The following is a 25,287-nucleotide window of genomic DNA, read 5'->3' as shown; positions in this document are numbered from 1 at the left end:
GTGTGTCCAGGAGGAATCATGATTATAGAAGGCAAAGTCCTTCAGAAGGTAATTGCATTAATTTAAAGTCAAGGAGACTGAGACATTACATGACTTGTTCCTTGACAGATACCAAGCTAGTATCTGAAATGGAAGTTGTTCCTTGGAGTCTTGGTCCAGTGACCTTACTATTCTACTGGATTCCTCATCCATGATATGGGTGCCACTATTCAAAGGGAAGAGAAGCAAACATTTGGACCTTCCATCATTCCCAGGAGGTAAGTGGTATTCTGATCTTTAAAGTTAGTCAAAGATCAAAGAGGATGAAGCTAACCTCCAGATGGACACTAGTTATAACCCAGTCTTTCAGCTGCTTTAAGTTGAGAGGCATTCCATAGAACTGATAATGAAATGCACCTCCCTCGGCATGGCAGAGGTAAAAGTCTACCAGGAAAAAATATTGGATCCACTGTCAGAGACAATCAACATTTTGGATGAATTTGCTTTTGTTTTTTTGTTTTTGTCTTTTTCATAAAGGAGTTCAAACTGGAACAAGAAGGGTTTCCCAAAACTGATGATCAGTGAGTCAACAAACATTTATTAAGCTCTTAAGATGGGCCTGGCTGGGGCAGGTAGGTGACTCAGTGGATGGAATGCCTATCTGGAGATAGGAAGAGCTGAGTTCAAATCCAATCTCAGATACTTGCTAGTTGTGTGACCTTAGACATGTGACTTAACCTCTATTTTTCTTAATTCATTGAAAAATGAAATAGTAAACCATCCCCAGTATCTTTACCAAGAAAAACCCACATGGGGTCATGAAGAGTCAGACATGAATGAAATGGCTGAACAACAAAACCATGAATTTGGCAATGTACTAACAGCTAGGGATTTGGGGGGAAAATATCAAAGTCCCTGCTCTGAAGGAGCATATACTCTCATGGCAAAGTCAACATACAGATAGTGATATACAAGATACCCAGAGAACAGGTGGAAAGTAATTTTAAAGAAGGTGCTAGATCTAGCATCTTCCTAATTATTTATCCATTGTCCCCTCTTCCATTAGAATGCAAGATCCTTGAGGACTGTTTTTGCCTTTCTTATACCAAAGGCTGATAATGGAGCCTGGTAAACAGTAAAGGCTTAATAAATGCTGGCTGCGTACTGAATGAATGGAGACTACTCAACACTTCACCTTTATTTAGTGTGGAAGTTTCAAGCAATTTAATACAGTAAGGAAGAAAGTGTGTGGCATTATTCAGAGGCAACTGGTCACAATACCAGGCAGCCTTGTTGGTAATGAAGTGACAGAATTCACATTTCATAAGAAAACCATAGAGGTGAAAGGAAACAAGATCCTATTTTTCTGAAAGGTGATTTATAATCACGCCAAAAAACGTATTTTTAAAAGAATTCTATGCAGATTTCAGAGAAATGTCCGAAATGCCTTCTCTAGGAACTGGCCATTCACTGATATTTGCTCATGCTACACATTTCTGAAACCAATGATTTTTCTCATTGTGGAGGATGACACAGTGGAAGTTCCCTAATCTCGTACTGATGGGTAATTCCTTGATCATTTACAAGTCCACCTTGGTTGCCAGGACACAAAAAAAATATCAAATCTACTGCCAGGGTCCCAGTTGCATGGGGGAGACAAGTCTTCCCTGATAGCCAAGATTGATTCCCTGTCTACTCTGTCCACAAATCAAAAAAGGAATGACAACTACTATTACAACAATACTAATAATATATTTATATAACACTCCAAGGCTTGCAAAAAGCAATTTACCCATATTCTTTTAGGTGATCCTATACTGTTATTGTCCCCATTTTACAGATAAAGAAAAAAAAAGATTCAGAGTAAGCAATTTCTTGCCCAGTATCAAAGGGCTAGTTGTGCCTATTGGAAGAAAGGAGTAGAAACAACTGGTTATCATCTTAAGAACTCAAACTTTCAGCCTCTGCATCATGGGTGGTATTTTTCTTCCAACATTATTATGCAATAATTAAGAGATTGATTTGGGTAATAGAAAGTCCGGATAGGAGCTGGCAAGAGATATTAAAAGTCATTCAACCTCATGTCTCATTTTTACACATATGGGAAACTGAAGCCAAAGGAAGTGATTTTCCTAAGGTCACACCTGTGGTAAATGATAGAGACAGATGATCTCTGTGGTCCCAAGACCCAAAATCTTTCCACTGCACTTGGCTCCCTCTGGGTTGTTAACTTTTTAAAGAAAACCTCATCCAAAACATGTCACCTTAAAACCAAGTAATTGATTTTTTTTTGAGGGAAGGGAGTAGGAACTCTGTTCTCTCAATCTTCTCTTTTATTCACAAGTACCTAGAACATCTGGTTGAGGAAGCAGACAGGCTGAAGGTGTTATTAAAGTAACCTTTAAAGGTTCAAAAATAAAAAGGCAAGTTAAAATCTATTTATGAACCACAGTCCATGGCCAGCAGACCCTTTGGAGGCTATTTAGTCCTAATCCCTCATTGTGCTGATGAGGAAAGCCAGTGTGGTAAGGCCCCTTACCCAAGGTCACTCAAGTACTAAGTGATAGAGCAAGTTGTTCTTTTTTTTTAAGGTTTTTGCAAGGCAATGGGGTTAAGTGACTCGCCCAAGGCCACACAGCTAGGTCATTATGAAGTGTCTGAGGCCGAATTTGAACTCAGGTCCTCCTGACTCCAGGGCCGGTGCTCTATCCACTGCACTACCTAGCCGCCCCCTTAGAGCAAGTTTTTCACTCAAGCCCTGAGGCTCCTAGTTTTGCACTCTTTCTCCCATCCAATATGGTCTCCCTCTCCTAAGGAACAGGGTTGCAGCTGAATGGGGAGAAAGTATCCTACTGCCACTGGACACCAAAAGAGACTTAAGCAAGGAACCTTCCATGGCAAGTCCCTTTGGAAAGGTCCTAGATGAGAAGATACTGGTTCCTGGCTTGTTTACCAGGCAAGGATCCTAGTACTGCTCTACAAAGAGATTCGACCCAAATGTGCTGCCCACTCTGTAAATCAAGGGAAACAAGTCTTTCCACCCTTAAGAAAATATTTGCACCCACAGCAAAATCAGCAAATTTTTGGCTTTCCCTCAGTTGGGCTTCAGTACAAACTTTTCTGACATTTCACCAAAAACAGCAGCAACCGTTGAGAAGCAATTTTTAAGAGGGAAATGCTTCTCTAGCCTACAGACAACTTCCTTCACCCATATGCTTTATATAGATTAGATATAGATATAGATGGTATAGATATAGATATAGGTATAGAGGATACATAGATGAGATAGAGACAGAGATAGAGATAGAGACAGAAATAGAGATAGAGACAGATAGAGATAGAGATAGATATAGATATAGAGATAGAGATAGAGATAGATATAGATGATGTAGAGATAGAGATAGAGATAGAAATAGACATAGAGAGAGAAAGGTATAGATATATAGAGATAGATATATATATATATACATATTTTTATTTCTATACATACAAATATATATAATTGCATGTTCTATATGATTACATCTTTTATATATTATATACATTATATACTATATATGCCTCCATAATTATATTTATATAATATCTATATTACACATGTCATACAGTATTGTGGACATGAATATGTGTGAATGTATGTTTAACATGCTGAGGTGTGGTTTTGTATGTGTGCATACATGAACCTATGTGTGTATCAACCATGAGAGTCAGCTCAGGAAAGCAACATACCCGCACACATGTCAATGCATCTTTAAGGCACCTCCCAAATCCAAGATCTCAGATTCCACTTGTCCCCAACAACTCATTGTTCAGACTTTCCTGATATCATGCTAGAGAGCTTCTAGCCTTCCTTGGTGTTTTCTTAACACACAGACCTCTAGGATGGCCCATTGAGCAGGATGGCTCATGAGAGTCACTGGCCAATTCTCTTCATGATCCTTCCAGAGTTGCAGAATTGGACCATGCAGAAGAAGTAGGCCCCAATAGAGTGGGTCAGAGCAGTCCAGGAAAGCCCAGGATCAGAATTTCCAATGTGTTCCTTGGGCATGGGCCTCCAAGAGGACTGACTCCATCTTTTACCTACCAGCCAAATGAAGGGCTGGGAGAACCATGTTTGACTTTGGGAAAAACCTATCAAAGAGTTCATTTGGGTTAAAAAAAGAGAGAGAGAAAAGGTTTTTGAAGTCACTATCTAACAGGGTGTTAATGTGTGTTGCCAGGCATCGGCTTCAACAAAAGCAGGTTCGCACATGAAGGAAGCATGTGGCTGTCCATACACAGACCCTCCCCAAAATATGGCCTACACATGTGCAAAGAGTCACCAGGGGCAGGGGGGGAGGTGGGAAGGCAGCTCTCCCAGAGTCCATTTTTACTGCTAATTATTCTAGGAGAGTGTCTTCATCAGCCCCTTCCCAAAGGTCCTCTGCTTTCAGCCACACAAGCCCTCAGAGGCCAGGGTTCAGCTGCCCTTCCCTTCTGAGAAGAGGGCTGATGTGGGGATGGGCCTTCCAAGAGGGTCGATGATCTTCCTACCTTGGTGCTTGTCAGACTTTTTTTGTTCTAAATGAAATTTGCTACAGGCAAAGGAGGAGGAGAAAGGAAGGAAACACAAAACAGATTGAGAAGACCGCATGTGCAACCTGAACACAGCTGCTAAGAGTTGTTTTGTTGTTTTTATAATAAACGAAGTATATAAGGATTGTGAAAATGCAAGTAGGGGTGGCAACAAGTTTCATGATAGAAAAGTGACTTTAAATTTAGGCCCAAACTCTTCCACCAGCAAGATTTCTGAATTCAGGGGGGCCCATGTCAAAAACAAACACTCAATTATACAAAAGTTGATTAGAATCACATAACAAGAATCCATTGGCTGGTGATCTGATATTTCTTTAAAATGTGTTTTCTTTTTCCTGGTAAAACTTAGACAAGTTTAGAAAAGCGGTCTTGTCAATCTGAAGGATTGTCAAAACCCAACGAAACCTTGGAAAGTTATTGTCTTGTCTCCTCCCAAGATGACCAGGTAGAACCTGCCCACCAGATGACACAAGCTTTGTAAAACCATTCTCTCTCTCTCTCTCTCTCTCTCTCTCTCTCTCTCTCTCTCTCTCTCTCTCTCTCTCTCTCTCTCTCTCTCTCCCCTCCCACTTTGCACAAACCACCACATCCAAACAAGATGATATTCTGTTGGCTGAGCCCAGACTCAAAGGTCTGAGGTGTGTGAGAGAAAGATGTTCCTGGACTTAGGAAGGAAGTTATCTGGAAGCACAGAAAAAGAACCAAGTTCAGCAAAAAAGAAGAAAAGGCAAAACAAGAAAGAGAAAAAGAGGCAGGCAGGGGTGAACCAAGCCAATCCAAAACCTCGAACAAAGGTTTGGATAATTTGAGGCTGGAGGGTTGAGGTTGGACCATGGCAAATGTTTTCTTTTTCCCCTCCATTATTCTTTCTGAGTGTGTCTCTGTCCATAGGCACAGATGAAGGTCTCTGCTCCTGGTAAAGCTCAACTTGGCCATTGGCCAGGGACAGTCTTTTCTGATGTGGGCTTTGAATGAGCCAGAACTGAAAGTCAAGACAACTTACTCCTTTTATCCTCGTGTGAGGGGGTGTCAGGGGAAAGGGAGGTCGAAACCTATTCCTTTTATAACCACCATGACCCGTAGGGAAAGGGTACCTTCAGCATAAAAGATGGGAAGAAATTTTTTTTATTTGCTTTATTTGTTTTTCTGAATTACTTTCAAGAGAAAGACCTCCAAAGAGCCCCCATCTGTGTATGCCAGAAAGGGAGGAAAAACCAAATATTCAATGGAGTCTTGAAAAAAATTCAGAAATAAATTGTAGCTGATAATGATGTCTTCACTATTTCTGATGGCTGAGTCTGGGAAATGGATCAGGTCTTGCTGAATCTTATAGAAACAGCTTTCAAAGGAAAAACTGAACTAGGACTATTGGGAAAAGTCAATTCAATCAAAACTGATTTAAGTGCTTTGTGAAACACTAAGGATTCAAAGACCCCCCCCCCCCAGTTGAAAAAAAAAAAGCAACCCTTGGCCTCATGGAGCCTATATTCTACATGGGAAGTGGCACAGATAAAGAGAAGAAATTCATAACTACATCAGATAACAGAAAAAATATTTTATATCTTTGAAACTAGCACCTAGCCTTGCTTGACCTAAGAGAGAACCTGAACCTTGGTCTTTAGAAGTTTAAAACCAGAATCCTCCCTGTAGCTAATTGTGAAGGACATTCCGTGACAAGAGGTACATTGTGCCGATCAGTATCAGGGTGCACAATGCTAAGACTGAACCCATTTTGAAGGTTGCCCCCATGTGCTATAGCCTTGGTAATTAAAGATTGTCGGATGACTAATAAAAACTAAGCTAAAAAGTTAAAACCCAAACAATGGCAGGAAATAACATGTGTGTACAATATGTTACTAACACACTGATAATTTTCAAAAGTGACTTTTTAAAAAAGTATTATAAATCTTTCAAAACACAGTGATTTATTAAGCGAAAGGTCTAAATGGCTCAAGCTATTAAATGGAGCTTTTAAGTCTCGATGGCACTGCCAAATCTTTTGTTCTTCTGAATTAAATTTAGCAAGAAGCATTCATTTTCTAGGGCACCATGTTTCATTGTCCTTTATTCAAAACTCAAGAGATCCTCCAAAGGCTAATGCTCCTTTATTATCTATTATCACAACCAAGTCCCATAACATAACATTGTATAGAAGGGACAGATTAAGGAATAATCCAAAGGTTTGGTTTTCCCTATGATTCTGCACACTCATATAATGGACCATCCTAAGCACGAGATGGGGGAAAAACAATGGTCAGAAGAAAACATTACAGAAATGCATTAAAAACAAGATTAAAAAATAAGCTGAGCTTAGGAAAACAAGCATTTGAAAAATAAGAGAGCAGAAAATACTGACCTGGAATTCAAGCTGGTGGCAACAAGGGAGGAAGCAGCAAGTTGAAGAAGCAGAGAGGAAGAAAGGGATGAAGCAGAGAATAAAAGAAAGGGGAAAAAAACCATTAGTTTTCAACCAGATAGCTAACTGATGCACTGTTAGACAAATTCATAAGCAAGCAATGAGCATCCATCAATGACTTAATATTGATTAAGCATGGTCGGCTAAGTGCTTCTCATTCATTTGTATCTGATATTCCCCTAGAAAAGCCATGAGCAAACCTTGCAATTTAGGATATTAAGAATTCTCCCCCGGAAGTCAATTTCTGCCTCTGAGGCCCCCATGCAGCCCCCCTGATGCAAACCAGAGATGCACTCGAGTCAGCCAACGGCAGAGTTGGCCAATTCCGGTATGAATATTTATATAGACATTCCCTATCTGTAGGCCCATAAACTTTTATGATTTAATAAATAGAAGTGGAAATCACAAAGGTAGCATATCTCATTATAAGCTCGGGGGTCACAAAGATATGATGTGAACCAGCAAGGGTTGGACCAATGCATATTCCCTCAGTAATTTCTCTTTTCATGCCTGAAGATTGAAAGAGACTGAGTAATCTGGCTATGTGGGCTCAGTGATCATCATTTTAGTCATTGGGCAAGCCATGTGCTCCGGAATGAGCTAAGACAAGGTCAGGAATCTTTTGGTTGAAACAGTCACTCCTCCCTCTCCAACTGCTCCCCATCCTTATGTACCAGCTCCTGCCATCACCTACAAGATGTAGCTTCTTCCAAAACAGGGTTTGTTTCTTTCTGATTGTGAAAACAACATTCATACCTAATCACTGTAGATAACCATGTGAATATTAGTATACAATATCTAAAATGCATTTCCAATTAACCAATAAAATTATCATATAATTTATATATTTATATTTATAAAATTTGTTGAATGTTTTAACTTTATATTTTTAAATATTTTATTAAATATATTAAAATATTAGATATAATAATGATATGATAAATTTAATATTAATATAATAATTATGGTGAATTAAATATAAAATATATTTGTAAATTATATAATTTATATGTGGATATTATTACATATATGTATATCAATATCTATGTATATATTTCCATATATATTCTATCTATTTAATATATATGTATATATACTATCTAATAGATAAACACACACACACACACACATAAACACACACACACATACACACAAACGCACAAATCCATATAGTATCAGGGGATTTTTCTAGTATTCCCTACCTACCTAATCTTTATAAATATATATAAAAAATAATTTGAAAACTGTCATTCAACTATCTTCAATTTGCAACTTTAGTCATTTCAATTTTTGTACATATCAAGAATAGGTAGTTTGGGGCAGCTAGGTGGCGCAGTAGATAGAGCACTGGCCTTGGAGTCAGGAGTACCTGAGTTCAAATCCAGCCTCAGACACATAATAATCATCAAGCTGTGTGACTGACCTTGGGCAAGCTACTTAATGCCATTGCTTCAAATTAAAAAAAAAACATTAAAAATGAAAAAATATAATTAAAACACAAACACAAAAAATAACCATTAAAATAAAGAAAACACAGTCATTGCTTGATCTTTTTTGAATATGTTCTCTATAGAACTCTATTTCCTTATCTGTAAGATGAAGGAACAGAAGTCAGTGACTTCTAAGATCCCTTCAGCTCTGAATTCCTCTCTTCCATAATTCTGTAACCCCATTCTTAACCATAAGATACCTTAATTTTACTTCAGAAAGATGAGTTAAGGCCCAGGCATACATATTAGTAGAGACACTCCCAATGGGAGACATACATAGCTTCCATTTTTGTTTACATTTTTTCTTCTAATAATAGTAGGTTGGTATGAGATCCCAGAAAGTCAAACCTGTTTGTGTTTAATTTATCTTATTATACACATCTGTAGTTTCTTTTGTATTAGGAATCCCCAATGAGAAACTCCCCACCACCACCACCACCAATATACACCTCCTCTACAACATAAAGCCTAAGTGAGTCATTGGGTTACAGGGAACTTAAATGATTTGTCCAGGGTCATGCAGCCAGGATGTGGGGGAATTTGAAGAAGATATTTCTATTTTGTTGTCAGTTTTGAAATACTGCCCATTTCTATTCCCAGGCACAACACAGTAAATGCCCTGAAGTGGATAGTACCTACACTCCAGTACATTATCAAGGTGTTATTTTTTTTTTCTTTCTACTATACTGAAACCAAAAGGGTTCTCCATGGGTCTATAAGCAGGGAAGTGGTTTTTGCTTCAGAACTATGAGAAGGAACACATAATTGGAGGCAGATATCTTTGGATTCCAGGCATCAACTTGGTTTGCAGGTGAGAGGCCTAGGAAATCAAGATGTCATAAAAGGGAAATCATTTGTCCACCCAAAAGATGCCTGCAACTCACAGGGGGCAACAGGTCACTTGAAAAGCAAATCCTAAAGTCTAATTGTGCTAATGGGAAAATGAAAAGAACAGTACTTTCACAAAGAACGCAGGAGTCTTTCACAGGGTACACATCCAGATGTGCTGTCTATGGATTTTACCAATTGTGAAGCTGACCCAAAGGGGAACAGAAGAAAGTTGGATTTCCAAACTAAAAACATAGCTTCAGGAAAGCAAAGAATCCATTTGGATTCAAAGTGGGAACGTGTGGTTCCGCTGCAGGGAGCCAGTGGGCCCTCAACCCCTCATCCTCCCTTGCACGTGACTGAGACCACGGCCAGATTGCAAGGGGGCTCCTCGGCCAGGTCAGCCCTACTTCAGTTGGGCGACCGCAGAATCCCTTCAAAACCAATTCCCAATCTCTGAATCGCAGACTTAATTATAAACATTCCTCCTCAACTTTGGAATGGAGATGTCTGTCCCGCAGTTCAGAGATCTGCAGCCTCCCAATCTTATGAGGTATGAATCTTAGGGTCAGAGCCAAGAGCATGAGATATGGCCCAATGAGAGGGAGGCCATTTCCCAATGCAAGGGAGAAGCGAGGGGCTGAAGCCACGTGGAGTCCATCAGGGAGAGAGCCATGGACAATCAGCCCTGCCCCTCCAGCCCCCCACTTCCTGCCTCCATCTGTTCTGAGTAGGGAGAAGATGCCCCAGAGTAAGTCCTTGTTGGATTTAAGACAAAGGAGTGCAGAGAAGAAGGACAGAGTCGGGTCTCCCAATGTGTTCTGAGAGTTACATTGACTGGGAGGCAATGGGTTTAAGGAGAGAGACAGAGAGGGAGATAAGGGGAATGTGCAGAAAATACATAAAGATAAATGCCTGTAAAAATCCCTGTTGTCTTAATGCACACCAGATTGAAGAAATAAAAATGTTAATACCCCCCGGTGATTTAAGGGCCCTATCCACTTAGGACCTGTTTTCTTCACTTGAAAATTATGTTATGGATACAATACCTGATAACTAATTAGCATTCCTCTGGGGCTCTCTCTCCCTCTTTTTTAATAGGAAAGCAATTTATAAGAGGTCATTAGTCCTCCAAATCCCCCAAGAGAGAGGCACCACATAGCACGCTTGTGTTTTGGAGATGGGGCAATGGGGCCTTAGTGATCCAGAATTCCAGATGGCCTAGGTTTCATCTGACCTCTGGAGCCCGTTAGCTATGTGGCCATGAGCACTGAGGCAGTCTGGTTTAGAGAGAGGAGGGAAGGATCTGAGATCGAATCCAGAAAATCTGCCATGGTCATTCAACAGGCATTCATTTAGGACCTTATGTATTTCACATTAAGTTCTGGAGACATAAAGAAAAGGGATGAAAGATCCCTGCCCTCAAGGACCTTGTATTTGAATGAGGGAATATGACAGACTTTTCCTGGTTGAGAGGTCTCTAAAAAGATGAAAACACCTGTCTGAAACATAGGTCTGATACAAACACACACGCAGACACAAACAGGCACACATAAACACAAACAGACACACACCATAACACACATACACATACACACACCCCTTCCTAAGCTAAGGAAGCCACTTAACCTTCCTCAGTCTCAGTTTCTTCATTGGATGTAAGGATGCTAATCATCGAGTCACTAGATCAATTATGCCACTCCACTTAAAGGAAATTATTAGACTTTTATACCTTGATATCTTAACCAGGTAAAAATGCATAATTGATTGGTGAATCAATCAAGGGTTGTAAACAAAGTATAGAAAGTCTTTCAAAGACATTGGATGAATCAGAGAGTTGCTAGGAAGATTTGTTTTTGTTTTTTTTCCAAATGGATGAGGGATTGAATCACCTTGGGGAGATTTATCTAAAACCGGGGGCTCTCATTTGGAATCCAAAGGGTTTGGGTGAATGAGAATCCAAGAGAGAACAATTTGGGTTAAGTCCCTGCAGGGGAGCAAGGCCAAGTTTCCAGATGTAAACCTAAAAATGGTCTTCACCAAAGCAGTGGAGGGAGTATCCCCATTGGGAGTTCCCTAAAGCAAGACCATCCCAGGTGGGGAGAAGTGGTCAGCTTCCATCCCTCCATCCCAACACCAACAAACAGTAAGCATAGAAATCACAATGGTCCCCAAGAAGATAACAGCTAGATCAGGACAGGTCTGTGTCAGTCACAATGCTTCTTCCTAGGTACTGGAGATTACATGTTCCTGAAAGGACTTGGATCTTCAGCCTTTAAGGACTGGACTGTAATCTGAGTCAAGATCCCCAGCTTCCTTCAAAGTTGACTCAAACACCACTCAACCTTGTATCTGTTTTATTCAGACACAGATGAATGCAAACTCACATATATGGACATAAATGTACATGTCTATGGGTGTGTAATTTTCCCTCAGGGGAACTACCATGGGGCCTTTCAGAGTGAAACAATGGAAGGATGTCTGGACTCTTTGTAAGGATGGCTGGGGTCTTCTTCCACTTCTACAACTAATTTACTACATGACCTTGGATAAGTTGTTGTAAGCTGCCTAAGCCTCACCTATACAATGAGGGCTTGAATTAAATAGCTCACAGATCCTAGCCAGTCCAAGGTCTCTGATCTCAGGATCATTCCAGTGATAACTGTCTCTCAGTTTAGTTTAGGTATCCTATGGATGGGGGGAGGTCGTGGGGTGGGTGAAGAATTAGCTTATTAGTTTTTATTAGATATCCAATAAGCTCCTGGCTCTATGCTTCAAGCCCTTCATAAATACATATATGTGCATAAATACACATATAAACGGATATAAAAATATCATTTGATCCTCACATTGACCCTGCAAGGTAGATGCCATCTTACATTTGAAGAAACTGAGGCAGAGGTTAAGTGATGGGTCATATCACTAATAATTGTCTGAGGCTGAATTTGAACTCAGGTCTTCCTGATTCCAAGTCAGTGCTCTATTCCCTGAGCCTAGACATGTCTCGACTGGCAAAAGAAAGAAATTACTGGGGGAAATCCAGACAGTATCAACTCTGATGCTCCCTATAATATGAGCCCTCCTGACTTTTCAAAAGCCCTCTTTATACTTTCAAACTCTAAATCAATCAGATCCAGAGCAAAGGTTCTTCTTACCCCAGAGTCTATGGACTTATGTTGCAATAACATTTTGACAGCTGCATTTCTATAGAATTGGTTTTCTTGGTATTCCTGTGTTTAATATTTTATGCATTTAAAAATATTATTTTGAGGAATCTATAGGCTTGACTAGACTGACTGTCCAATGGGGCTAGGACCAAGTGAATGATAAGAACCCTTGTTTGAGCAGCAATGCAGTTCAGTAGATGGAGCAGGGCCTTGGAGTCAGGAAGACCTGAGTCCACTAGTGATGCCTACGTGGAGGTGGACCCTGGGTGGGTCCCTCTCAGCCTTCAATTCCTGAGCTATAAAATGTGGATAATCTACAAGTGTTATTACTACACACTTACATCTTATTTTCTTCTCCTGTTCCCTTCCTATTCACCCCCATGTGCGTGCACATACACACACACACACACACATACACACACACACACACACACACACACACACACACACACACACACCCCTTAAACCTTAAAGCTCTATGTAAATGATAGTTATTATTATTATTATTAGCATTAGAGATGGGTTAGGTATTGAGAAAGAGTATGAGGCCTAGAATCAGGAAGACTCATCCTTTTGAGTTCAGCTCTGGCCTCAGATATTTCCTAGCTATCAACCCTGGACAAGTCACCTAACTCTGCCTCAGTTTCCTCATCTGTAAAATAACCTAGAGAAAGAAATGGTGAACCACTCCAGGATCTCTCCCGAGAAGACCCAAATAGCTTCATGAAGAGTTGGAGACAACTGAAAACGACTGAGTGACAACAATTTATAAAGGCAGCTACCACGTATCAGACACTGAGCCAGGTGGAGAGGGTACAAAGAATGAAACCAGCCCTACTCTAGCTCAAGCCTCAGCTTGAAGACTTGGTCAAGGTTGAAAGGACCAAACAACAAAAGAGGGAATAGAGAATGGTTCTGCAATCTCCCTGGTATATGGAGATCCTGGGCCAACCACCCACACAGAGAGGCACATTTTCTATACCTCAAGGGTCAAGGGTCACTTGGGATCATATAGTCAATGTGTGCCAGAGACAAGATTGAATCCACTTTTCTCAGTTTCAAGACCAGGTCTCTATCCATTCTGTAATAATGTCTCTAAGCTAATTTATGATTAGCTTGGAGACTTGAAAATAGCCTTCCTTGACTAAGCATCAGTGATTTTAATCATTCAAACTGGATTCCTGGGTGTTTGGTTCCATTCATGTCCTCAGTATAAATAAACATAGAATCCCACAATACTGGAGTTCGTACCTATTGTTTTAGTCATTTTGCAGTTGTGTCTGACACTTCATGACCCAATTTGGAGTTTTCTTGGCAAAGATCCTGAAGTGATTGGCCATTTCCTTCTCCATTTCATTTTTCTGATAAGGAAATGGAGGTAAACAGGATTAAGTGACTTGCCCACTGTCATATAGCTGGTATCTGATGTTGGATTTGAATTCAGATCCTCCTATTTCCAGGATTGGGCTCCATGGAGGCCTCTAGTTGCTGAGATCACCCTAAGTCTAGAAGAATTTCCATTTTAAGAGATATCCAAAAGAATAGTTCCTGGACTGGTCTGAATTAGATGGTTATGGAGGGGCCTTCAGGTTTTCAAATTCAATGATTCTGTACCTTTACTCCAGGCCAGAATCACCCGTGGGATCCCAGGCCTTGTAGCTAGAAAGGACTTTTGAGATAATTCAATCGAACTCCCTCAATTTACACAATCAGCAGTGGCTGTGATGTGCTGAGGAACTTGAGTACAGCACATGATGCAACTGGGAAATATGTGAGGAAAGATTCAAACACAGGACCTCTTCCTGAAGCCCAGAATTTTGCGCTGGGATGCCATATCCCTTCTGCTTTGTTATAACTTGGCTTTAATATACTGAAAGTTTGAGTTGAAGACATCATTTCAATGAATTTATAAACTTATATCCACAGTCCAGTTGGGGAACTGGGCCTGTCCAGAATTTGATATGGTAAAGAGAGCATACCTTGGAGCCAAAAACAGATATATTCAAGCTTCACCTCTAATTCACACAGGCCGTGTGAACTTGGCCAAATAATTTAACTTCTTGGAAGCCCAGACAACTCTAAAATTCAAAGTTGAAGATCAGGGGATGATGTACATTGTTGGAGAGCATTCCAAATCCAAATGACATCATGGTGCCCAACCACTGAGAAATCTGGTCTACCTGTCATCATTGCCGTTGTCTGAAGTCAGACACCTGAAGCTTTTGTTGGACTTGAACAAAACTACCTGTCTTCCAAAAAGAAAGGACTCCAGGGCCCATTGAGGCCAAATTCTGCTCAGGAAGGCTCCCTAGAGCAATAAAATATGGGAACCAGAACTCTGAAGTGACTTGTCCAAAGTTTCTGGTATCGCCTTTATCTATACATCAAAAATCCACCATTTCTTCAGGGTAGACAGGGTTTATACCTGGACTGAGAGTCACCCACCCACAAAGTATTATTTGAGAGAGTTGTCCAAGGCTCAGATAGAGACTAGCACCCTATGCAGGGTCGCGCAGCTAACAAGCATGGGATTTGACTCCAAGTAGGCCACCCTCTACCACATATTTCTTTCCTTCTATTCACAGATCTGTCTACTGAGACTGTATTTTAAGCTCAATGCTGAACTGGATGAACAGTCCTACTTAGATTCAAAGCTCCATCATCTCTCCAACTTCCCTCTACTATTCCCCTATTCTACACTAATCTCTTCTCCCCAAAATTCATGCATCATTCATTGAGGTCTGACCAAACATGATCCGACATTCTTAGTGATCACTGCTGAGTCTATGAGTGCCCCAAACCAGAGCAAAAGGTGCAGCCATTTCATAAACATTGACTGATTCTCATTATTAAATGGTTCTTTGAATTGGGCAGTGTGCCCCATGTGAAGCAAGCACTTAAAGAGTGCTTGCTGACTGATTTTCAAGAGCAATTCCCTATAACAAAAAAAGTCCACTGATCATAACCCCAATGGTGTGTGAAGTAGATGAAGCAGGGAGCATTATTCCCATTTTATATACTGGGAAACTAAAGGAGAATCAGAGATCAAATGTCTTTCCAAAAGTCACATGCCCAGCCAAGGTTGGCTCAACAAGTAACTCTCTTCAAGAGGATAATTTCAATATTGCTCTAATTTCAATATGGGAAAAGAACTATATTCTTTCTCATCCAGCAGGTTCTCCCTCTCTTTCTCCTTCCTTCCTTCCTTTCTTTCCATCTTCCTTTCCTTCCTTCCTTCCCTCCCTCCCTACTTCCTTCCTCCCTTCCTTCCCTCCCTCCCTCCTCTCTCCCTCCTTCCTTCCTTCCCTCCCTCCTTCCTACTTCCCTCCCTTCCTTCCTCTCTTTCCTCCATTCTTTTCTTCCTTCCTTCCTTCCTTCATTCCTTCCTTCATATTCTCTCTCTCTCTCTCTCTCTCTCTCTCTCTCTCTCTCTCTCTCTCTCTCTCTCTCTCCTCTTTTTAGAACTGTTCAAAGATGGAATAGACTGCCACATGCAATGACAAGTTTCCCATTGGAGATTATCATATATAGAAAGCAATCAGTCTCAGAAGGGATTTCTGGATAGGAATATATAGCGACAAGAACTGAGATGTATGGCATCTGAGGTCTCTTCCAACTCTGGGATCCTGGTATTCTTTGCTGCTGGTATTTGACCTCTTTCTAAGATGGTAGGGATGTCAGGGAAACCAAAATTCCTAATGGACACACCCAGTAATCTGGAAAGCTCCTGATGAAAAAACTCTCCCCTTGCTACTTTATGTTCTGAGAGCTTCCTGAGGCCACTGAAAGGTTGAGTAACTTGCTGGGGTCACATAAAAACCAATACGTGTCGGCAGAACTTAAGCCCAGATCTTCCTTACTCCAAGGCCATTTCACTACTCACTTTGCCAGATGATCCTTCCCACCAAGTCTTTCAATAACTTCTAAAAATGTGTTGGGGGGTTTTTTCTTCCTTTGGCCATTTTCTTCCTTTGGCCAATCAATGGCCATTTATCATTAGTCATCAGTTATGTGGCAGACAATAGGATAAATTCCATAAATGTAAAAACAGAAGTCCTTACCCTGAAGGTACCCCTTACCTATCATTCTAATGGATGGCTAAATCTGGAAATATATCCATCCATTAGCATATATATTCTTAAATTTGCATAAAAGGAGGGAGGGAGAAAACTAGCAGTTTCACAAGAGATACATGAGACGCCTCTTTAAGGCAAGTGGTTTCCAAGAGGAGGAGACGTGGTCCCAAACGCCAAGAGGTATCAAAAAGCCCCAACCTAAACAACAAGCCAAGCTAATTGCCAAAGACATAGACTACTTGTCCAGCCTTCCCACATCCCGTGGCTATATTGGGATAGGACATAAGGAGAGGACTTGTAATTTCACTCTTGGGGGAAGGAAGTTCCCTCTAGCAAGGCAGGTCAACAGCCTACTCTATAACATATAGTCTTAGACAACTGCCCAGAGCACCAAGGTAGCAGGAGATGTATCCAGGGTCACCCAACCTGTATGCATTAGATGCAAGATTTGAACCCAGGATTTTTGTTGCCAAGACGGGCTCTCTGTGGTCTCCATCATCCAAATTAAATACTCTATGAGATATGGAATTTTTCTCAACAATAGCAACTCGAGATATAGAAATTCAACCACAGATGCTATTTTTTAATTTAATCTTTTAAAACCTACCTTTCCAGTTCCGCAATTTTCTTGTCTTTATCATTTTTTTCATTCTCCACCTCCTTAAGGATCTCCAGGAGCCTGTCAACCTCTGCTTGGGCCTTGCCACATTCATCACGATAGTAAGATGCCTCTTTGTCTAACTGCTTCATTCGATCTGCAAATTCAGGGTTCATCCTGGAGTCTTCTTCGACATTATGAGCCTTCAACATCATATTTTTAAGGAATAATCGAGACAACAGTTTAGAATGGTAAGAGGTGGAAAAACTGAGGGCCAAGCAAGTCAACTTATAAAACAAAAATGTTTAAAAAAGGATTCGGGGTGTCTGTCAGTTGAAAAAGAAAATGTTCTAAGTGATAGGAAGTAGACATCTCCTTGTTGGTCTGAAAACAGTCACAGAACCTGGGTTTATACAATTGATTTTTAATTAGATTTTCTCAAAGAGGAAGAAGTTTCATTTATATAAGAACTAAAAGACATTTGCTTTTATTTGTCTCCAAAAATAAAACAAGATATAAATGACCCTGGATTAAGATGATTTTATTAAATTTTTGCCTCCCATAAGCAAATGGATCCTATAAACCCACTTTCCATACAGAAAAATATCGATAGCTATTGCTATTTGCCACATGTCCAACTAAATTTACAAATTCCCTGATGTGGAACTTGCAGTCGAGTCTTATTTAAATTTGATACATCCCCTCAGACATAACAAAGTGTTTTGCACACATTAAGTATATGAAAAGTTTTTGTTTTGTTGAATTGTCCATGTGATTTCATAAGGACAGTTGGAGAATTCTCAGGGTGGAAAGTCCTTCCTTTATTTTTTTTTTAAGTCCTTCCTTTAAAAGAGATCACCAACACTCTTCTATAATTATGGAGGTCGACTAGAGAGAGTAGCTTTATATTAATGTCCACTTCCTAAATCACTTATCCATGGCCACGCAGCTAGTATGTGTCAAAAACAAGACTTGATGTCTCCAAGGCCAATCAGCTCTCCACCAATATTGGTAGACTTAAATTGAGAGTGATTTATTGGCTACTGAAAATAAACAATTTGGTTTGATAAAATGGAAACTCTTTCTTCCTTCCCTCTTTCCTTCCTTTCATCCTTCTATCTGTTTTCCCTTTATTTCTTCCCATCTTCCTTTCCTCCTTCCCTTCTTCTCTTCCTCCTATCTTCTTTCCATTCCTCCTTCCCCCTCCTTTCTTCCTTCCTTGCCTTCCACCTTCCTTGTTTATCTTTCTTCCTGCTCATTTTCCTTCCTGCTTATTTTCCTACCCTCACTTCTTCCTTTCCTCTCATGTTCCTTCTTTCCTCCTTCCTTCCTTCATTCCCTCCTTTCTTCTTTCTCACACACATTTCTTCTTTCCTACTTTCCTTCTCTCCCATCTTTGTTTCCTCCTTCCTTTTCCACCTCTTTCTTTCCTTTTTCTGTTTTGTCTTTATAGTCCCAGCACCCTTTGCAAGTCCTTGACACATAGTAGACATTTAAATTAAACAATATCTATTTCATTAAATTGAATTGATTTTCGATCCCAATCATTTCAATAGGCCATAGTGATTGAAATGATGCCAATTTTCCACAATGGAAGTTTTCTAAGATTAACCAATGAAGAGATTTTCAACTGACATTTAGACCCGTTAATCCTTTTTCTTTTTTTTTAAATGCCTCAACTGGTCACCCTCAATTTGAAATATCAGAATGATGGAGAAGCACGTGAACACAGACCTGCAAACACATGCATGAAAGGGGGGACACATCCACAGATAACAACAGACATCACGGACATGACAAGAGTAAGACTGCAGGGTCACTGGCAGCCAAAGCATCCCAATTTTGGCTGAAATCGTCCCAGACAGATGGCAACAAGAAGGCAGGGCCACATCGAGCCTACCCCTTGTTTCCCATTATTCCTAAAGGACTTCTTCAAAGAGCAGGCAGGGAAAAAAAACAAGTTTAACCACAGTATACATTCAACAGAGGAAATTGAGAAAACTTTTTTGCCCTTTAAAATCCACAGATCAAAATAAAAAAGCGTTGAGCCGTTTGAGACCATGGGCCATTCTGCTGGCCGATTATGTCCAGCAGGGATGTTGGTTACAGGATGTGTATTGGAATTTCAAGGGAAGAACAAGGTAAGCAAGCTACGACCAAGAGGGGAGTTGGAGGAAACATGCGTGATTAGAAAAAATCCAGACTAATCTACCACTGGGAGAAAGATCACACTCTTTGCAATGATTTAGTAGAAAAATAAAATTCCAAAACTAAGGATGAACAGAAATAACTCTTGCATTTATAGCAGAAATAATCATTCTTTTAAAAATAAAATTGTTTGCATGTAACATAATGTTTAAGCATGAGGATAAGAAAGGAAATAATTTTGCTTTCAATTTCTATTCCTTTATTTTTGCATGAAAGCTACAAGTAAAAGGGTGGACAGGGGAGAAGATAGGCCAAGCATAAAGAATACTCAGGTGCCCTTTGGATTAGAGAGGAAACTTCTGAGGGTTTTCTCTTGGTTTTGTGTCCCTAGAACCTATTTGGGTGTCCTGCAAATAAATATTAGGCACCTAATTTTTTTGCACTCCCCAAATATATACATTTGTGATTATTTCCCTAAAGTCAATTATTAGACTTAAAAAAAACATCTGGAAATTGCTAATTGGAAGCCTAGTCTTTTTGAAGTCTGTTTCATATATAAAGAGATATAGATATATATAAAGATATACACATCAATATCAGATGATTATAACTAGGGAGTAGTTAAAATTTGAGACATGCTTTATAATGGTTAAAAACAGGAGTTGCCATTTTAAAACTGCCTTCATTTTTAGAATATGTTAATAATATTTCAGTCACCAAAAAAAAGGCCAATACTAGAATTCTCTCTGGAAGTGAAGTTAGTTTCTTAATCTACTTGGGTTCCATGATTATTTTTATTTTGATAACTGTATTTCAATAGAATCAGATCTTCTGTAATCCTAAGTATTTTATTTTATTCATTTAAAAATATACTTGAGAAGGGATCCACAGACTTAACAGGACAGGTAAAGGGATCTATGTCACAAAATAGGTTAAGTAGTTTCTGATTAAAGCAGTTTTCTTACAAATTGACCCTAAAAAAGAAGGGGGGGATTTTTTAATTTTTTTAAAAAAAGCTTTTTTTAAAGGTAGAAATACATATCAAATGCTTCTGGTTAAAATTTAAAATCAGTTTCTTAACTTTGCTTCTGGACCTCACAATGATATAGAGGGATAGAGATGGAGTCTCTTCTCTTTGATATATATAGTCTCAGAGAGTCCCTTGAGCTCTAATGTGACTGGAGCAGGTTTATACCAGCAAGGCATATCAGATGAGAGCACAACTTGAGTGACTCCAAAGGAGGTTATATCTATGTTCAAAGCTAGACATCATAGACAGATGTCAAGCTTTGAACATAGATATATTTAAGTGGGTCGTGTCAAGGATAGTAACAGGTACCATTTCTCTTGTACAGCCAATGTCTATTGAGAAATCAACTCCTATTATGGAAGAGGTACTAGTGTTCACTACTGATTGTAAGACCCTTAAAAGGTATTATTGGTTTGATAAAATGGAAATTTTTTTATTTTTTTTTTTAGTGAGCCATAAAGATGGTAACTGAATTTTTTAACACCTGTCATTGCCAAGTGGATTCATTCATGGAAAAACAAGGAGCACTGCAGATGAGAGGTACCCTGGGCATTCCCTAATCCTTTTGAGTCCTGAAACTCCTGAAGAACATCCAGGGAAAATCAGCTCTTATATCAAACCCAATGCTTTAACAATGAGGATAGCCTACAAAGACATTATTTTCCACTAGATGAATGTTGGCTTCTCAACTTGGTCAAGTCTAACTCACAGGATGCCCAGCCTCCTTGGCAGATGAATCTTGCATCAAGTCCCATGTTGATTGGACTTTGACAATAAGATTTGGAATGAATTTCATCTCTATTGCCCTTGGCTGGCAAGAATCCAAGTAGAAAGCTAAGGGTTGAGAATTATAATTCAATGGGGCCAATTTCCCCTTTCTTTTAGAGATCTCAGTTTTAAGACTGTTTTCTTATTTGTCCTCACCTTCAGTTGCAAGTGCTGAAATTTAGATCCTATTGGCTTTCTAGTTCTCCTTCCTTCCTAGAAATCATCCTTAAATTTGCCTGCCAACATCAGAACCTCTCACCTACTAAGTCCAAAGGCCAAGGGCGTTTTTTTACTTCCTACAGAGATTCCACAATTTTGCTGTCTTCTTCCCAACTGGCACAAAAGTCTTTATTGAATCTGATCATCTAAACAGAACATTAGAAATATTTTCTATGGTCCTTCCTTTATCACTGGTCAAGAATCACAGTCAGGAGAATATAGGCTTAGAATATGTTCAGGATTGTTCATTCATAGTTTCTAGTAAATATTTTACCAGGCCTCTGAAAACATTTTTATTTAATGAACCCTAATTGCTGTGAAACAAAGTCCCAACTCACAGAGGACCCAGAGGCCTCTAAATGGGACTCACTCAGAGGAAATGCGAGATTGAATTTTGCTCATTATGTACTTCAGGGAATGCTTAATCCGAGTATTATTTTTCCTTCAATATATCAATGAGCTTTAATTTTACCTTTAGGCAGACTCTAGAATCCCTGAATGTTTACAAAAGAATTTTTCATTGATATCTATAATCTCTATATTTTACATCTGGTATTTTATCAATGTCTGTAATCCATATTTCAAATAGAAATGTCTAGGGTCTCTTGGTCAGGTTTCATCCGTTGCCATGTGACATTTTCTCACTAATGGGAACAAACAAGTCCAACCTTTGAGGTTCGAGGCTGTTGAAAGCCAAGCTGACATGTCAAAGGAGCATCTAGCTAGCATTTAGGAAGAGAGGTGAACTATCCTATATGTTTGTTCACAAAATGAAAATCAGAACTGTTTCGGGGGAAAAAATACAATTTTTTTTAAATAAATGGCATGGCTGTGCATTAAAAGCTGAAGAATATATGCTCACTATATTATCTCAATATGGAAGAGGTTTACAGTTCCTAAAGTTGGGGAATCTGATTCTGTTTACGCTACACTCAGAAGGACTATTTGTTAGCTTGACTAGAACACTATTCCTTCCCTATAGGTGATAGGGTAGCAAAGTGTTAACTGAGCCCAGAGACCTGGAATGGTTTTCTTTTTAAAATTCCATTTAAATTTGAAGTAGGCCTGTGACATTATAACATGTTTTCACTTGGTGATGGGTCCTAAGAATTTTCATGAAGACAGAGCACTGTTTCAAACAAACAAATGATTAGGCTTGACAATAAAGCATAAACAGCCCCTAAGGGATGAGTGTGATGATTGTTCTACCCTGACGTTCTGGGTTTTTAGCAGTGACATGTGTATATACTATTTTTTTTAAAAGGACTGCCAAGTGTCATAGTTATGGGGTTTTAGGGACAGTAGACAGTGTTTTAACAGTATTTACATCCTTTAGAAGCAACAAACTGACTTAAAATTATAAAATAACCCCATTTTCAAAAAAAGTTGCAGAATTGAAAAATGAAAATATTTTTTAGAAGTCTCAGTTGGCTAAAGAGAATAAAACATTACTACTTTAGAATAATCTCCTGAGATTGGGGAAGTGGGGGAGTAGATTGAGGAATATGAGAATTGTATACATTTATTTTATTTTTCATCTGAATTATTTTTCCTTCTCTTATCTATATATTAACACCAAATAAAATACTTTTACATAAATAATAAGCTTATAAAGTGACTCTCATTACTGTTCTTAGTTCTTCCATCCAGAAAAATAATCATAATAGAATCTAAACTGGTTTCATCTGAAACATTTACAATCTAGTATAAGAGCTCTGCCAGATGGTGTGAATTTCTATTATTTGCTTTTTTAGAAAGAATATTATCTTTTCATAAGAGAAAATGGGAAATGGGTAAGGAAATAATCAATTTCTTTCCTGACAGCATTAATAAAAGAAGTATCAGTTTTAAGCAAGGAAATAACTTTTTAAGACCCTTCAAACATTTATGACTATATTCAAATTTCAGAATAAGTCACCTTGTTAAAATACCATGTCCTCTCCCTAAAGGCCACTTAAAAAAATAAAGACTGAGATCAGACCTCAAATTAGCAAAGTAAAGAAGTTATCTATATACACCTTCCTAAAACACACTGTTGCTTGAATACCCAAATAATGAAGACTAAGGTAGTGTTCAGATCTTTGTTGTTACTGCTAACATTGTTGGTAGTTATATTCTAGAAAGATTTAAAGAGATGAATAGAATTATCCAGCACATTCTAGGAATTCACTCTGCATAGTTACATTGGTTCTGAGACTGAGTGGAGAAATTTAACTTTCAAAAACTGGTTGAAGGAAAAATATGCCACCATAGAAAATGACAGTCATGACGGACTGCCCCAAGCATGTCTTTATGCTTATGAACCTAAAACTAAACTCAGATTAAGGTATCCCCTGCACATCTACTTTTAGAACTAATGCAGGTCACTGGAGAAAATTTCAGATTTTCATTATTTAAGGGGAAAAGCTTGGATTATTTTTTCCAAAGGGGGGGGGAAGTTGTTTTTATCTGTTTATTTTCTTTGCAGACATGTAAAAGTTTCATTTTCAAGAAACAGACCCCTTCCTAGGAACCAATGTAGAAGATCACCATATTTTTTAATGCAATAAATTAAGTAACATATGCTGAGCTATTAAGGATCAAAAACACAGGGAGAACCAGTGGCTGAACATCTAGAAAGGACAGTAAGATAGGAGGGGGTATAGGGGAAACAGTGATCCGGAGCTGAGAGACATCTGCTTTTGTTGACCCTGGGAGACAGCTGGTAGAGAGAATCTGGGGGGGGGGGAGAAAACTCTCTTCAGCAATGTAGCCTAGCACCTTCTCTGAAACCCAGTGCCTAGGGTACCATTCCACAGGCCAGGGTCACACCATCAGTGTAAGCAAGAGAGGCAGGGCATCTGGAGTTTTCCAGCTTAAAGGCCAAGACTCTAAGACATTGGCTCTCTTGCCATCTCTCAATGAGGTCATTAAATGTAAAATATATCAAACTAGAAAATGTGTTAGGCATTTATGAAATACTCTAAATTAGGATTTCTTTTTAACAGTTACCAAAGAGAAGCAACATTCCAAAACGGAAAGGGCCTTGGACTCAGGGAGAACTGGGCCCAAACTCTCCCTCTTTCACATATTGGATTTTGACTCTGGATGGTTCACCCGAGTATGATAACATACTAAGTTACAGGGAAGTTTTGCCAAACCCTCCTTGGTGGACAGAGTTTTCCATACTGGGGGCTTCCTATTAGTAACAAAATCACAGTATTTGATACAAAAACTGCCCTAAAAACAAAGATGAGTTTTGCAAAAGGTTTTAAAAAAAAAGATACAACCTCTCCTTGAAAGTGAAGGGAGGAGGGAGGGGGAGAGAGAGAGACAGAGAGAGACAGAGAGAGACAGAGAGACAGAGACAGAAAGACAGAGAGAGATAATGATAGATAGATGGATAGACAGATATAGAGAGAAGATGATAAATGGATAGGTAGATAGACAGAAAAGCAGACATAGATAGATAGATGATAGATGAATGGGGTGAGTAGGTAGATGATGGATAGATGAATATGGAAAGATGATGGAAATATAGAGAGATGAAAGCAAGAATATTGTTAGATAAAGAGAGATAGAGAAGATAGGTCATAGATCAAAAATAGTATAAATATATTGGGTTAGCTTCAACTTTTTCAATATAGTTCAGTTTCAACTTTAATTGTTTAAAACTACAGGGGATACCAAGAATAAGAATAAGAACCTAAAAAGAAAGAAAGAAAGAACTAAGAAAAACATGTAAAATATTTATAATGGCAAGAGCTAAATCCCAGGGAGTTAAAGACTAGTAGTCACATAGCTAAAAAGCGATGGCTATGAGAAATGAGACTACAAGACTTATTGGAAATGCCAAGAGGCTAGCCAGCTGTGGTAACATGGCATGATCCAAAAACAAAAGGGAAGAAACTGAAGGCATTTCTTTGTACCTAGGCAGAGGTTGGTAGGATCAAGAAGATACCAACAAACAAGACTTTGGGGCACTCTTTTAGAAAGAATGTTACTCAAAAATGT

General features: G+C 39.1%; 1 protein-coding gene across 1 annotated transcript in view; it reads right to left on the bottom strand.

Moving 5' to 3' along the window:
* Positions 1-25,287, bottom strand: part of ERC2 (ELKS/RAB6-interacting/CAST family member 2) — a 1,119,475-nt gene that overhangs the window by 560,881 nt on the left and 533,307 nt on the right. Inside the window, 1 exon segment of the mRNA XM_074199159.1 lies at positions 17,139-17,332. Within this exon segment, the coding sequence (XP_074055260.1) occupies positions 17,139-17,332 (194 nt within the window).

Source organism: Macrotis lagotis, chromosome 8 (assembly GCF_037893015.1).
Source record: "Macrotis lagotis isolate mMagLag1 chromosome 8, bilby.v1.9.chrom.fasta, whole genome shotgun sequence".
Taxonomy (NCBI): domain Eukaryota; kingdom Metazoa; phylum Chordata; class Mammalia; order Peramelemorphia; family Peramelidae; genus Macrotis; species Macrotis lagotis.
The sequence above is the reverse complement of the archived record's forward strand: the minus strand, read 5'-3'. Positions and strand labels throughout refer to the sequence as shown.